The sequence below is a fragment of the Saccopteryx leptura genome, chromosome 3, assembly GCF_036850995.1.
Source record: "Saccopteryx leptura isolate mSacLep1 chromosome 3, mSacLep1_pri_phased_curated, whole genome shotgun sequence".
Classification (NCBI taxonomy): domain Eukaryota; kingdom Metazoa; phylum Chordata; class Mammalia; order Chiroptera; family Emballonuridae; genus Saccopteryx; species Saccopteryx leptura.
The window spans coordinates 1,030,414-1,045,019 of record NC_089505.1 but is presented as its reverse complement, the minus strand read 5'-3'; the positions used below and the strand labels follow the sequence as shown (position 1 = coordinate 1,045,019).

Sequence of the window (14,606 nt, the reverse complement as noted above, 5' to 3'; positions counted from 1 at the left end):
CTCACCTCTGTCGCTGGCCTTGCAGGAGGTCCGTCATCGAGGTCAGCCGGGCCCTGAAGGAGCTTTTCCACGAGGCCAGAGAGAGAGCCTCCAAGGCCCTCGGATTTGCCAAAATGCTGAGAAAGGTCAGTGGACAGTCCCGATGGCTCCCTGCTGTTTTCTCATTCCTTAAAAAACCCGCCCTAAAGAGGTTTCTTTGTGACTGTAACCCTAGGACCTGGAAATCGCAGCTGAGTTTGCATTCTCGGCCCCGGTGAGGGACCTGCTGGGTGCCCTGAGGTCCAAGCAGTACGTGAAGGTGAGTGTGAGTCCGCACACCGGGCCGGGGGCTGCCGTCTCGCTCGGCTCGGAAGCAGGGGGACTTGTTCTGACAGGTTCACAGAGTGGGTATTGTAGGCTCTGCTGCCCATTGACTGTTAGAAGACTGTCCCACGGCCTGACCAAGTGGTGGCACAGTGGATAGAGCGTCAGACTGGGCTGCGGAGGACCCAGGTTCGAGACCCCCGAGGTTGCCAGCTTGAGCGTGGGCTCATCTGGTTTGAGCAAAGCTCACCAGCTTGGACCCAAGGTCGCTGGCTCGAGCAAGGGGTTACTCTGTCTGCTGAAGGCCCGCAGTCAAGGCACATATGAGAAAGCAATCAATGAACAACTAAGGTGTCGCAACGAAAAACTGATGATTGATGCTTCTCATCTCTCTCCATTCCTGTCTGTCCCTATCTATCCCTCTCTCTGTCTCTGTTAAAAAAAAAAAAAAATAAGACTGTCCCACGATCTCCCAATGAAACCATGTGAAAAACCCAGTTATTCGTACTTACTGACTTAGGAATGCAGATAAAATAATCAAATATTTACTCAGACTATTTATTTTATTAAATAATTTATGCACCCATATTTAAAATAGTGTGTGTGAAATAATATGTGGATTTTACATACTTGTTTTAGTTTCACCCTCACGTTTTCTGATATAGTGCCGACTTCTTATAGAAACCTTTGATGGCATGGGCGTCACTGGAGCCACTTTCTGGTTTCATCTTTGCTCCCATTGAAGTTCTTTGAGATTTAGCACATTTAGAATTTGGTGATGCTGTTACTGGAATCTAATTCTATGCACATGGTCTTACCTGCCCACGTGGATGTGGGACTTGTACAGCACAGTCACACACGTATTCCTTATTACCGTGATCTTTAGAGGGCTCTTTAGGATGCCTTCACCAAGAGTCATTTGTGAATCTGGATTGATATTGTTTGACTCTTCACGGAGTCAGGGGACATCCTGTTTCAAAGACGTCGTCCGCACAGACTCGTGGGATTTGTTTCTGTGAAGACCCCGCCGTCCGCCCCCTGCAGGGCTTTGCTGTCTGGGAGCAGCTTTGCTTGAGAATGGCGTCACGAGCTGACTTGCGGCCGCCCTTCCTCCCCGCCCAGTTTCCCTGCCCTTGGAAGTAGCGGTATCAGAGGACACCCTGGATGGGGAGAAGCTGCCATCGCCTCCCCTGTGGTCACGCTGGCCTGAGCTGCTGGCAGTCCCTCCCTGCGCCGGGTCAGGTCCTTCCCCACATCCCCTCCTGGTTACTCTTTATAATAAGGAACATTTCTGTCCCCTGGGCCGTTTCTCAGTTCAGGGTTTTGGGTTGTGTGTGCTGCAGGTCCAGATTCCTGGCCTAGAAAACCTGCAGGTGTTTGTTCCAGACACTCTCGCCGAGGAGAAGGGCATCATCCTGCAGTTGCTCAACGCGGCTGCGGGCAAGGACTGCTCGAAGGATTCCGATGACGTGTTCGACGCCTATCTCCTTCTAACCAAGCACAGTGGCCGCGCCCGGGATCCTGACGACAGCTGGGCCACGTGGGACGCACAGCCTGTCAAAGTCGTGCCCCAGGTGGAGACTGTTGACACCCTGCGAAGCATGCAGGTATGTCTGCCCCTGGCCCCACACCTGCCGCTTCTCCCCCGACTTAATGCAGTATTTCTTACTCAAAATACTTTTAAAAAATGAACTGTTAGAAGCTGAGGAACAATTGGTTAACGGCCATAGTAGTCTCAGGTACACACTTCTTCAAAGCGGCCTTGATGTTTCTGGACATCATTTTGTAGCATTACTTGCACTAAAATATTCCATCAAAGTCTGTAGTTACGTTAACTTGTGCTTGAACATTTGAGGTATTTTATTTATATCTTTTTTTATTTCATGCATGTCCTTTGGTCTCTGTATCCATGATCTGCAGGAGTTAGCCTCCCTCATTGAATTTGTGGTTCTGAAGCCCCAGTGCTGAAGCACTCTGGTTTCCCGGCTTCCTTGTCTTCATTTTGTAGTCTCTGCTGTCGCCCACCTGCCTGGCAGGGACCCCGATGTACCCGACTCGTGGATTAAAGCCATGACGTTCTCTCCTGTCACTGTGTTCATCTTGGGTCTGTGGTGGGGAGGCTCATGTGCCCCTTGAACGCAGCCTGGCAGGAGCTGGGCACACGGCCTCCTGTCCCCGTGCCGCCCCCTGTTCTTTCTCTGGTCCTGCCTGTTTTCCTGAGTGGGGCTCTGTTCACTCCGTTGTTTGAACCAGAAGGTGACAGTTAACATAGATTCAGCCTTCCACCCTCCTAGCTGCTCAGCAGTCCGAGCAAGCCCAGAGCATTTCCCATCGTTGACCCCTTCTCTCGTCCCCAGCCGTTCCCATGGTCGGACATCACTGTCCCTTTCCCGGACCATGGCAGTGATCTCCCTCGACCCTCACCTTCCTTCCCCGCACTTCTGCGTGTGTTTGTTTTGCTGCTTCCAGAATGATCATTCAGTACCTACACTTGATCACATCACAGATCTACTCAGACCACTTAAAGAATAAAAATAAAAATAAAGTCTGGTTTCTTGCTGTTTCACACGGGGCCCCAGCTCCTCCCTTCCTCCCTCCCGGGTGTCCATCTGCCATGCTGCGCCAAAGCGCCCACGCAGGCGCACTGCCGCACTGCCGCAGGGGCACGGAGGTGCCTGGAGTGTGTGGTATCTCGGAGACGGCACCCCGCACAGGCCCGCGGGGTTCCTCCCACTGCGCAGGGTCCGGCACGCGGCCTCCAGGAGCAGCGTTGCTGGACAGCAGCTTTCTGTTAGGGGCTGCTGGCCTGGTAGCCCGAGGCTGGCGCTCGTTCCCCGGGGCCTGAACTGCACTGGGCCGGCAGCAGCTGGGTCTGTTGTGAAGCCCTGTGCTTGCTTTTTGCTTTTCCTCCCAGGTGGACAATCTTTTACTAGTTGTCGTGCAATCTGCTCACCTCCTAATTCAGAGGAAAACCTTCCAGCAGTCCATCGAGGGCCTGGTGACACTGCGTCAGGAGCAGACGTCCAGCCAGCCGGTGATCGCCAAGGCTCTACAGCAGCTCAAGGTGCGTCCAGCCGGCCCGACCTCAGCTAGTGCGTGCGTTTGGGGGTCAGGTTGCGGAGCAGTCGTGTGACAGCCTCAGAGCGTTCAGTTGTTTCTCCTGTTCTCCTCTCTGCCCAGGACCCCCCCCCCCTCCCCCCCCAGCTCTGAGTTAAAAGTTCCTGGGCTCTCCTGGAGTTGTAGAACATTAAAGGTGGAAAGGTAGAAATCTGAGCAGTCACGTGACTCGGTGGTCACATGGCTGATTAGTAAGTAGCAAAGTAGATACTGGAATTTAGGTTTCTTCATGCTTAATCTAGCTTTTTTATTCTCTAGCAATAAAACTACAGGTGCTGTAAGTCAGTAGTGTATAATCTAAAAGAGGATTTGCTTTTCTCATTTAACAGCTCAGTCAGGTCCACTAACTGGGTGGGGAGCCATGTAGACAGGCAACCAGGGCCCTGGGCTGGCCGGATCCAGAGCCGACCTCCTGTCCCCTCCCTCCCTGTTCTCACTGCTTCTGCGTCCTGCCCCACTTACCCGCCCTGACCGCGTCCAGTGGTTGTGTCTTCTCAGTCACATCGCCTGCTGGAAGAGGAAGCCCTCTTGAAATGACAGGGTGTTCCAGAGCACATGTTTTCTCCTGTCAGTCTGGTTTATCTTCCTCATCTGTAAACATTTCCTTCTCCATTGTTATCTGCTCCGATTCCGGGGCGGGGACTTTTGTTCATGCTGTGAGTTTGGGTTGGTGAACTTGGGGGAGTGTGCAGTTCTGCAGGACACGGATTGTTCTGAGCTTTGGGAGTGTGTACCTGAGGGCTGGGCTGCCACCCTTGACTCAGGGAAGGGCGAGGCAGAACCTCTGGTGGCCCCTGGGATTCGCCAGCATTGGGGCGTGTCTGCCTGGGAGCATTTCTGAGGCTGCGCACTGGGGAGGTGCTCACAAGCTCCACCTGGGCTCTGGTGTCTGTGGCCGTGCTCATTGGATGTCACGTAGTCTGGTGGGGGCTGGGTCTCGGGGTGCACAGTAGAGGGTAGTGGGAGGTAAGGCTGGTAAATCAAGTGGCAAAAAAAATCAGGCTGTTGGCAAGATCTTGGATGTTATTTTCTGAGCCTTAGGAATTTGCTGAAGATTTTAAAAGAATATTTTGGAATAATTTGTAAGGGGGATTGTCTGATGGAGACCATGCATGCCTAGGGGCGCATTCAAGGGTGGGTAGAAACAGAGCCAATGTGGAGTTATTGTCTATTTAACTACAACGAAGCCTGCACTGTTGACATTTTGGGGCAATAATTCTGTTTTGGGAAGCTGTCCTGTGTATTATAGGATGTTCCGCAGTATCCCTGGCCTCTACCCAGTAGGTGCCAGTAGACTTGACTCCTCCCCCTGTTTAGACAACCGAAAAGAACTGTAGACTTTGCCAGTGTCCTCTGGGCCAAAAGGATCATATCTCAGCGAGAAGCTCTGAACCAGGGCGTGGCAGGGTGTAGGAAAGGCAGTGTGACTTGGTAATGTTCGGGAGGTCATCTGGAAATACACTGTGAGCTCGATTTGTGGATTGGAAATGGTACTTCCATTTGAGCTGCCACCCAGGGGAAAAACAGCTAGTGGTCGATACGTAAAAATCTGGAGTCTATGTACATCTTCCCCAAGACCACATTGAAATCAGGCGTTGGCATTTTAAATGGGTATTTCCCTCTTGTCTTGTATCTCATAAGATAGTAAAGAATACTTAAGACACATAAAAATGAAAATCCTATGCTTTCCTCTATTTTTGGTCATTCCTTTTGAATAAGCACAATAATCGTAGCTGAGGACTAGTGCACTGGTCTGTATCTGATGATGGAAGAGCTCTTCCGCTGAAATGCGTGAGTATTGTGTGATTTGCTTCACTTTGGATTAATTATGGTTTGGGACTCTTTAGAATGATGCGTTAGAGCTTTGCAACAGAATAAGTGATGCCATTGACCAAGTGGACCACATGTTCACTTCAGAATTTGACGCCGAAGTCGACGAGTCCGAGTCTGTCACGCTGCAGCAGTACCACCGCGAGGCGATGATTCAGGGCTACAACTTCGGGTTTGAGGTACGCGCCGAGTGGGGGGCAAGCACCGTGCAGCTCACACCTCTTCGCAGCCTGCTTGTGCGAAGTGTCCTGAGTCTTGTGCACAAATCTGGTTGTGACTGTCATCGCGGCTCAGTCGCGAGTGTCTCCTCACACCGTTGCTGCCTAGCGGAAGTGTTGGTTCACTGTGGACTGGGTTGTCCGGTTTCTGTCCTGTGCTAACAGCTAGCTACTTATATTGACAGCCCTTCTTTTAAGAGATGTTTAATATCTTAAAACAGTGGTTCTCAACCTTTCTAATGCCGTGACCCCACAATACAGTTCCTCATGTTGCAGTGACCCCAAACCAAAACATAATTTTGGTGGCTACTTCATAACTGTAATTTTGCTACAGTTATGATTTGGAATGTAAATACCTGATATGCATTATGTATTTTTCGATAGCTTTAGGCGACCCCAGGTCGCGACCCACAGGTTGAGAACCGCTGTCTTAAAAGCACATTCCTAATTTAAAACTTACAAGTGAAACATTTGTGAAACTGCATTTTGAGAATTGTATTCTAACTCCTCATGCTGTTTCAGAATGTGTAAATTTTAGTTGGAGTTTGCTTTTGTTTTTAGAAAAAAGTCACTTTAAACAGATGTGGCATTATAGTGTTTAGGTATTTGTATAAACATTTAGTTCTTAATTTTGATATACATGAAATTTTACAGTATCATAAAGAAGTTGTTCGTCTGATGTCTGGAGAATTTAGACAGAAGATTGGAGACAAATATATAAGCTTTGCCCGGAAATGGATGAATTATGTCCTAACCAAGTGCGAGAGTGGGAGAGGTACCAGACCCAGGTAATGATCACGTGGGATGTGTCCCTCAGGAGTCCTGTGGGGTTGCAAGTTTTGCCTTCTTGTATTTGATACGGGATTTCTGAGCAGATATCAGGAGCATTTTAAAAATTCTTCAGTGATCAGTTGTGGGTTTTTTTAAAAAAAATTTGTTCCCAGATGAGTTTTCTTAAAGGGAGTTCACATTCTCCCAGGACAGGTCTTCCTGTGCTAATCTCTCCTCCCTCATGAATGTAAACCTGTTATTAGAGTAAATGGAAAACGGGTGGTTAACTAGTTCTTTATTAAAAAACCACTTGTCTTTCTTTGCCAAAATGTGCTGTAAGCACACTCAGTCCCTGACACTTCTATAGAGACAGGAGATGTGTCTTGTCAGAGCAGCAGTTTTCCAGCTGCGTTGCTTTCTGGGACGTAGAGGCTGAGACTGCTGAAACATCTGTAACATCTGCTTGGCTGTCTTGTGATTGTTGAACTCCTCACGTATAGGTGGGCGACTCAAGGTTTTGACTTCCTGCAAGCCATTGAACCTGCCTTCATTTCATCTTTGCCGGAAGATGATTTCTTGGTATGGAATATTCTAAAAAATTTTTTCTGTTAAAAAAAAAAATAAGTTGATTACTCTCTATCTTGATTGTATATTTTTAAAAAAATATTTAATAGTGGCTTTAAAATATTTTTTACATTATTGTGATGATAATGCTAAGAGGTCAGTCATGAAAGCACTGAGAGAATACACAGCAAGGCGGCCCTTGTTCTTCATGTAGCAGGATGGGTCAGCCGGCCGAGTCCTGCCCCATACACACTGCTCACAAATGGCCCTTGCTCTTCATGTAACAGGATGGGTCAGCCGGCCGAGTCCTGCCCCATACACACTGCTCACAAACGGCCCTGTTCTTCATGTAACAGGATGGGTCAGCCGGCCGAGTCCTGCCCCATACACACTGCTCACAAACGGCCCTGTTCTTCATGTAACAGGATGGGTCAGCCGGCCGAGTCCTGCCCCGTACACACTGCTCACAAACGGCCCTGCTCTTCATGTAACAGGATGGGTCAGCCGTCTGAGTCCTGCCCCATACACGCGGCTCACAAACGGCCCTGTTCTTCATGTAACAGGATGGGTCAGCCGTCTGAGTCCTGCCCCATACACACTGCTCACAAACGGCCCTGTTCTTCATGTAACAGGATGGGTCAGCCGTCTGAGTCCTGCCCCATACACGCTGCTCACAAACGGCCCTGTTCTTCATGTAACAGGATGGGTCAGCCGGCCGAGTCCTGCCCCATACACGCTGCTCACAAACGGCCCTGTTCTTCATGTAACAGGATGGGTCAGCCGGCCGAGTCCTGCCCCATACACGCTGCTCACAAACGGCCCTTGCTCTTCATGTAACAGGATGGGTCAGCCGGCCGAGTCCTGCCCCATACACACTGCTCACAAACGGCCCTTGCTCTTCATGTAACAGGATGGGTCAGCCGGCCGAGTCCTGCCCCATACACACTGCTCACAAACGGCCCTGCTCTTCATGTAGCAGGATGGGTCAGCCGGCCGAGTCCTGCCCCATACACGCTGCTCACAAACGGCCCTGCTCTTCATGTAACAGGATGGGTCAGCCGGCCGAGTCCTGCCCCATACACGCTGCTCACAAACGGCCCTTGCTCTTCATGTAACAGGATGGGTCAGCCGGCCGAGTCCTGCCCCATACATGCTGCTCACAAACGGCCCTGTTCTTCATGTAACAGGATGGGTCAGCCGGCCGAGTCCTGCCCCATACACACTGCTCACAAACGGCCCTGTTCTTCATGTAACAGGATGGGTCAGCCGGCTGAGTCCTGCCCCATACACGCTGCTCACAAACGGCCCTGTTCTTCATGTAACAGGATGGGTCAGCCGGCTGAGTCCTGCCCCATACACACTGCTCACAAACGGCCCTGTTCTTCATGTAACAGGATGGGTCAGCCGGCCGAGTCCTGCCCCATACACACTGCTCACAAACGGCCCTGTTCTTCATGTAACAGGATGGGTCAGCCGGCCGAGTCCTGCCCCATACACACTGCTCACAAACGGCCCTGTTCTTCATGTAACAGGATGGGTCAGCCGGCCGAGTCCTGCCCCATACACACTGCTCACAAACGGCCCTGTTCTTCATGTAGCAGGATGGGTCAGCCGGCCGAGTCCTGCCCCATACACGCTGCTCACAAAAACTAGGGGGTATTTCAAAATGAATATGAGCCATAAAGCATTTGATTTTTTTTTATTGAACAAAGAACATCAGAAAAGCAAACAAGTCAAAGAAAGTTGTTTCATTATGCAAATGAGATGCAAACCCAACTTTTATTTCATTGGTCAAACTACAGTAAAGTACTGGGCTGCAAGGACTGGGGTGTCTTCACGTTCCCGGATCCCCTAATTTTTGTGAGCAGTGTAGTTGCTGGCAGCCTGGCCCTTGTGAAATACTTGTCCGTGTTGTATTTACACTGACTGTTGCTGCTTTTTAGCAGTTTAATGAAGAACAAGGATTAGCTGTTTACTTCACTGAGCGTCATTTGAGAGCATGACACCAAATGTTCAATATTATCACTGTTATTTCAATAAATTCCATCAGATCAAAAAGATGTTAAAAATGTGCATTTATTCATTTTAGCCTCCAAGCACTAGAAATGATGACAGGGGTTGCTTGTGCACACCATTGCATTATGGGACATTGAATGTGCATCCACATTTACTTAAAAATGGAATTGTGTGATATTTTAAGTTATGTACAATGTGCATTTAATTCTTGTTCATACCATTTTATGTTACTAACATTGAAAATATGTACTAAGGATCGCATGTTTTTTTAAAAAATATACTGCAAGCTTAATTTGTGCTAGTCCCGTAATTGAGATAGTGTCTATTCTTTCTTCTCCTTCCCCATGTCCTCTGGGTCCTAGAGTTTACAAGCCCTGATGAATGAATGCATTGGTCACGTGATAGGAAAGCCACACAGCCCTGTTACAGGTTTGTACCTTGGTAAGACAGCAGCTCTGGCGTTTCTGCTAGAGCCTCCTGGCTCAGGCGTGTGCGTCCTCTTGTAGTGGCCAGCATGTACAGTGGTGTGGACGTCCTTAGGAATAGTCAAGAAAGTGGCAATGGCAGTTAACAGGAATGAGGTGTGTACACAGAGACTCCACAGTCATCTTTCTAAACCCAGCAGCAAGATAGAAACGCCCACACAGGTGTTCAGTGCTTGCCAGCAACATGCTTTATGGACGCCAGCACGCTCCTTTGCTGTCCCCTTCGAGAGCCTCTCTCGCGGCGGGGGGGGGGGGGGGGGGGGGGGGGGGGAGACAGGACGGGGACAGACGGACGGACAGACATTGCAGGGAGAGTCCTCTAGAGGAGCCAGGGCCCTTCCTACTGCATGTGGGCGGCCTCCTCCACTTGCTGAAAGTTTTCTTCTCCGTAACTTTCCTGAGTACTGGCCCTGGCCAGTTGGCTCAGTGGTGGAGCGTCGGCCTAGCGTGCAGAAGTACCGGGTTTGATTCCCGGCCAGGGCACACAGGAGAGGCGCCCATCTGCTTCTCCACCCCTCCCCCTCTCCTTCCTCTCTGTCTCTCTCTTTCTCTCCCGCAGCCAAGGCTCCATTGGAGCAAAGATGGCCCGGGCGCTGGGGATGGCTCCTTGGCCTCTGCCCCAGGCGCTAGAGTGGCTCTGGTCGCGGCAGAGCGACCCCCCGGAGGCGCAGAGCATCGCCTCCTGGTGGGCAGAGCATCGCCCCCTGGTGGACGTGCCGGGTGGATCCCGGTCGGGCGCATGCAGGAGTCTGTCTGTCTCTCCCCGTTTCCAGCTTCAGAAAAATACAAAAAAACCCCAAAAACAAACAAACAAAAAAAAACAAAAACTTTCCTGAGTACCCGTTTCTCCACTAATGTAGTCAGTTCCTATTTGTTTTTACTGAAAAAAAAGTCAAGTTTAGTTATGCTATAATATGCTTTAATTACAGTTTTTAATTACAGTTAATGCATAGTTTTACAGTGTATGTTGACATTTTACCATAAAAAGGTTCTCTTACTGCAGTCTTAAGGTAGAAAATAAAAGCAGAACTGTGTTTCTATGTAATGAACACTCAGATACAAAAACTTAGACACTTTAGACGATTTGTCACACAAAGTAAAATAATTGTAAATGGTAAATTTAGTGGGCAGTGGCTGTATCTTAAAGGGCAGTTGCTGGCTGCAGAAAGTTCAGTAGACCCGGTTCTAATGCTCGGTTTGTCTTTAAAATTCACTAGTTTATTCCCCCCATTTCCTCCCATGTCTGCTATGGAAGGGTGGTTATCACTGGCAAAACTATTTGAACATTTTCTATAAAACATGCTATATTTTTATCAAACTTCTGATTAAGCATATTATTATAAATGACTGTGATCTTCTAAATTATTTCTCTAAGAATCCATGATTAATAATTCAGTAAAAATTCCTTCTTTAAAATACTTTATTACATAAGGAATTGTTTTTATTGTGGAAAAATAACAGTGTAGAAAAAGTAGGTCCTGGCTGGTTGGCTCAGCAGTAGAGCATCAGCCCAGTGTGTGGAAGTCCTGGGTTTGATTCCCGGCCAGGGCACACAGGAGAAGCGCCCATCTGCTTCTCCACCCCTCCCCCTCTCCTTCCTCTCTGTCTCTCTCTTCCCCTCCCGCAGCTAAGGCTCCATTGGAGCAAAGTTGGCCTGGGCAGTGAGGATAGCTCCATGGCCTCCACCTCAGGCGCTATAATGGCTCAGGCCGCAGCAGAGCACGCCCCAGATGGGCAGAGCATTGCTTCCTGGTGGGCACGCCTGGTGGATCCTGGTCAGGCGCATGCGGGAGTCTGTCTCTCTGCCTCCCTGCTTCTCACTTCAGAAAAATACAAAAAAAAAAAGTGTGTTAAAAAATGTAGGACCTGTAGATGTAGGAGAATTTTCATTGTAGAGAAATATTACATAAGAAAAAGTGCTCATGCTCCCACAGTCCGCAGGTTCTCACTGCAGACGTGTGAGTCACTCACTGTTCCCTCTGCCTCTCTCCAGGCTGCTGGCGCACAGGGACAGTTGGCTCACATCTCCCTGTAGGTTCACAGTGTCCTTTGTTCTTGTAGCCAGTATGGAGTAGAGGGACCGTGCAGTGGCCTGAGGCTGCTCATTGACCATCTGGGAGCGTCCCCTCCTAAGCCTAAAATGGGACACTGATGAGGATGGGGTAGGATAATAACACTGTCAGCTGGGGTTCCACATGTGGCAGGAGTCCTCGTTGGGTTTGAGGGTCTCTTATTATAAGAGAAGTTGCTGGGAGTGAGCACCTCACTGTCACCTCTGTGGTGGTTGCTGTCTTCCTCCCCTCCCTCTGCTCGGCCCCCGGAGCTCACGGTCAAGCTGGTGTGCAGCTTCCGCGCGACCTGGAGCACGTGTCATCAGGCAGACACATCCTGACGTCCCTTTCCCTCTGCTCACATCGTCACAGCATGCAGAGCGTCGCTCTCCTGCCACTGACTGGAAATTGGACCATGTTGAAGAGTCGTCATTTGCTTCTCTTACCTGACAGCTGTAGAGATTCCTCTGTGTTCACAGAACTGGTCCAGTTCGTTCTCTTCAGAGGCCGCATTGTGTTTGTTATGAATGCTCTACACTTCTTTCCCCATTTCCTTGTGGAAGTTTCTTCAGTTAGTTTTTTCCGCGAGGAATGTCTCTATAATAATATTCACCACTGTTGCACTTTGAGCACCTGTTTTATGTTTACACCATCTGGATTTCCTTTTCAATGAAATACCATACTTCTGCAACAGTTAGATATGCATCCTTTTAAATACTTTGTCTCACGTGTGAAGAGTGTTAAACTTGTGTGCCTGTGTTTTAACAGAATGTCTTTCGCCTTCATGGGAAATTTTTGTAGTAAATTTTTTGAGTCAGTTATATCACCATCCACAAGGTGGTGGTGAGCCAGGGATGCAAATTTCCTAAATGTTTTCTTTTTCTTTTTTTTTTGAGAGAGAGACAGGAAGGGGGGGAGAGATGAGAAGCATCAACTTGTAGCTGCATCACTTTAGTTGTTCACTGACTGGGGATGTTTAGCCAAGACAGTGACCCCTTGCCCAAGCCAGCGACCTCGGGCTCATATTGATGATCCCGCACTCAAGCTGGTGAGCCCGCGCTCAAGCCAGTGACCTCTAGGTTTCGAACCTGGGACCTCAGTGTCCCAATCAATGCTCTGTCCACTGCTCCACCACCGGTCAGGCACTAAGTTTTTTCTTAACAATTGCTTCATTTTTGTTTTGCAGACTTTCTCTGCAGATTTCTCCATTTTTAACACTTCTGTCTTTCCTGTGTAATGACATTAAAAACAAACAAAAACCTGAAGAAGGAAGTACTTATTTTTATTTCAGACTAAACATTTAGAATAAAATATATATATATAGGCTAAAATTGTTAATATAAGAAGAGAAAATATGAAACTGAAAAATAATTAAGGGGCTTAAAGCAAAGTGAAATGTCAAGGGAACCGTGTTGGGGAGAGTCTGATGTGTCCACTGCAGTCACACCTGGTCGTGGGAAGGTGCATTGTTGGCACCTTCGTAAAGCCAAGTTGCTTTTGAAAAATTCATTTAAAATTTTATCCATACGTACCTTCCACCAGACTGTTTTAAAGAAGAGGAGAAGAAAGTGTGTTCTGAAAAAAACAACCAACTTCAACTGGGCTCCGTCCTCCTGGTTCGGTTTAAAGGCAGGAAATCCAGGTCCCCACACTCGGGAAATGACAGCGACCCCTCCCAGCTCAGGGCTCTTGACGTGTCACCATGGGTCAGAATCTTGTTAGAAGTGCAGATGACATAAAGAACTCCCTTCAGCAGAGGGTTGCCACCCGAGCCACATTTTCGTCTGTTTCTAAAATGGGCTCGAACGTTTGTTCTGCATGTGTTACGTACATTTCATCCTGAGGTTTAAAAAACGTTTTCTGATGGCGAAAAGTTGAACTAAAAGGTGACATTTCCCACAGCATTTGTGTCTGTAACATGACTTTGTTATGTAAAGGGTTTGTTTTGGTCACCAGCAGAATTAAGTCACGTCCTGATTCTGTGTAACCTCCCGGCTGGGCAGCTCGCTGTCGGCCCCGTTAACGCGTGTGTCTGTCATTTCCACCAGCAGCTATCCATCGGAACAGCCCCCGTCCTGTGAAGGTCCCGCGGTGCCACAGTGACCCCCCTAACCCCCATCTGATTATCCCCACTCCAGAGGGATTCAGGTATTTGGTGCTTGTGTCCGCAGGCGTTGCTGTGTGCATTCTCTGCTGGCGTGCATGCTGACCCCGGCAGGCGACCGGCTGCTGTGGGAGCTCTTTTCTGTGCTCTCGTTCATGTGTGTGGAAGCTCTGACGTGCTTTGTCTTGAGGACAGACCGCAGTGCCTTAGCTGCAGAAAGAGGACACGCGAGTCTGAAACAGACTTTTTACCTTTCAAGATAACTTAGCTTCTCAGCTGATTTATAACCTCAAGCTACTAAAATGCTTTCCAGCTTTGGAATAATTATTCCTTTCTCTTTCTTTGAAAATGACCTTAGGGAAGCACATTTGGGGGTACACAGCATAATAAACATTTGAAAGACAAATGTGAATGAAAGTGAGGACAACTGAAAGATCTTCCCAGGCCTGACACCCCGGATCCCTTTCCTAACGGGCGTCCGGACACCTGAGACCATGCGAATCACTGACCGAGTGTGGTGGCATTTCTGCGTCTGTAGGGAGCCCCTGATCGCCCCCGGTGACCACTTGTGAGAAGCTAATGTTATTTGACAAGTATTTGCTAGGAAAGACCGCATCTGTTTTTTAAACAATGAATTTGAAATTAGGTTTGCTTTTTATTTTTTTCGTTTTCAAACCTAGACCTGATCTCAACAAACAATTTACACTGTGTGTTTTAAGGTCCTTTTGACTTACCCTACTTTATTTTTAATTGGAACCATTTGCAAGTCTGTCCCCTCCTTCCGTCTGTGTTCCTGAAGCTCTTCTTCTCGCCTTAGCACTCGGAGCGTGCCTTCCGACGCGCGGAGCCACGGCCCCTCCGGCGGCGACTCTGTGCCACCCAAACCCACCAGCAGTGCCCATGACACCAGGTAGTCTCCCCGCCAGCGTCCTGCTCCTTGTCCCCTCGTGTGCGCTTCCTCAGTGGCCTCGGTGTGGGGAGCGCCCTGGGTAACAGCCGGGGCTCCCTCCAGGGCGCGGACACTCCGGCCAGGACCTCACGGCTCCGGGCCGGCCAGCACAGTAGATCGTCTGCCTGATTCTAGAGTTTGTTTGGAACTGGTATTACCCCAAGTGACCAGAGTCTCTGCCACTGATGCCTCTCAGGG

General features: G+C 49.0%; 1 protein-coding gene across 6 annotated transcripts in view; it reads left to right on the top strand.

The window, feature by feature from the left end:
- MAP3K4 (mitogen-activated protein kinase kinase kinase 4) overlaps nucleotides 1-14,606 on the top strand; it is a 94,210-nt gene that overhangs the window by 62,291 nt on the left and 17,313 nt on the right. Inside the window, exons 8-17 of one of the 6 annotated variants that reach the window (XM_066372762.1) lie at nucleotides 26-125; nucleotides 215-298; nucleotides 1,647-1,910; nucleotides 3,218-3,367; nucleotides 5,268-5,429; nucleotides 6,123-6,256; nucleotides 6,740-6,818; nucleotides 9,182-9,248; nucleotides 13,407-13,503; nucleotides 14,277-14,369. In XM_066372762.1, coding sequence (XP_066228859.1) covers nucleotides 26-125; nucleotides 215-298; nucleotides 1,647-1,910; nucleotides 3,218-3,367; nucleotides 5,268-5,429; nucleotides 6,123-6,256; nucleotides 6,740-6,818; nucleotides 9,182-9,248; nucleotides 13,407-13,503; nucleotides 14,277-14,369 — 1,230 coding nt within the window. Of the gene's footprint in view, nucleotides 1-25; nucleotides 126-214; nucleotides 299-1,646; nucleotides 1,911-3,217; nucleotides 3,368-5,267; nucleotides 5,430-6,122; nucleotides 6,257-6,739; nucleotides 6,819-9,181; nucleotides 9,261-13,403; nucleotides 13,504-14,276; nucleotides 14,370-14,606 lie in introns of all 6 variants that reach the window. The other 5 variants (XM_066372761.1, XM_066372760.1, XM_066372765.1 and 2 more) reach the window with 5 other exon arrangements.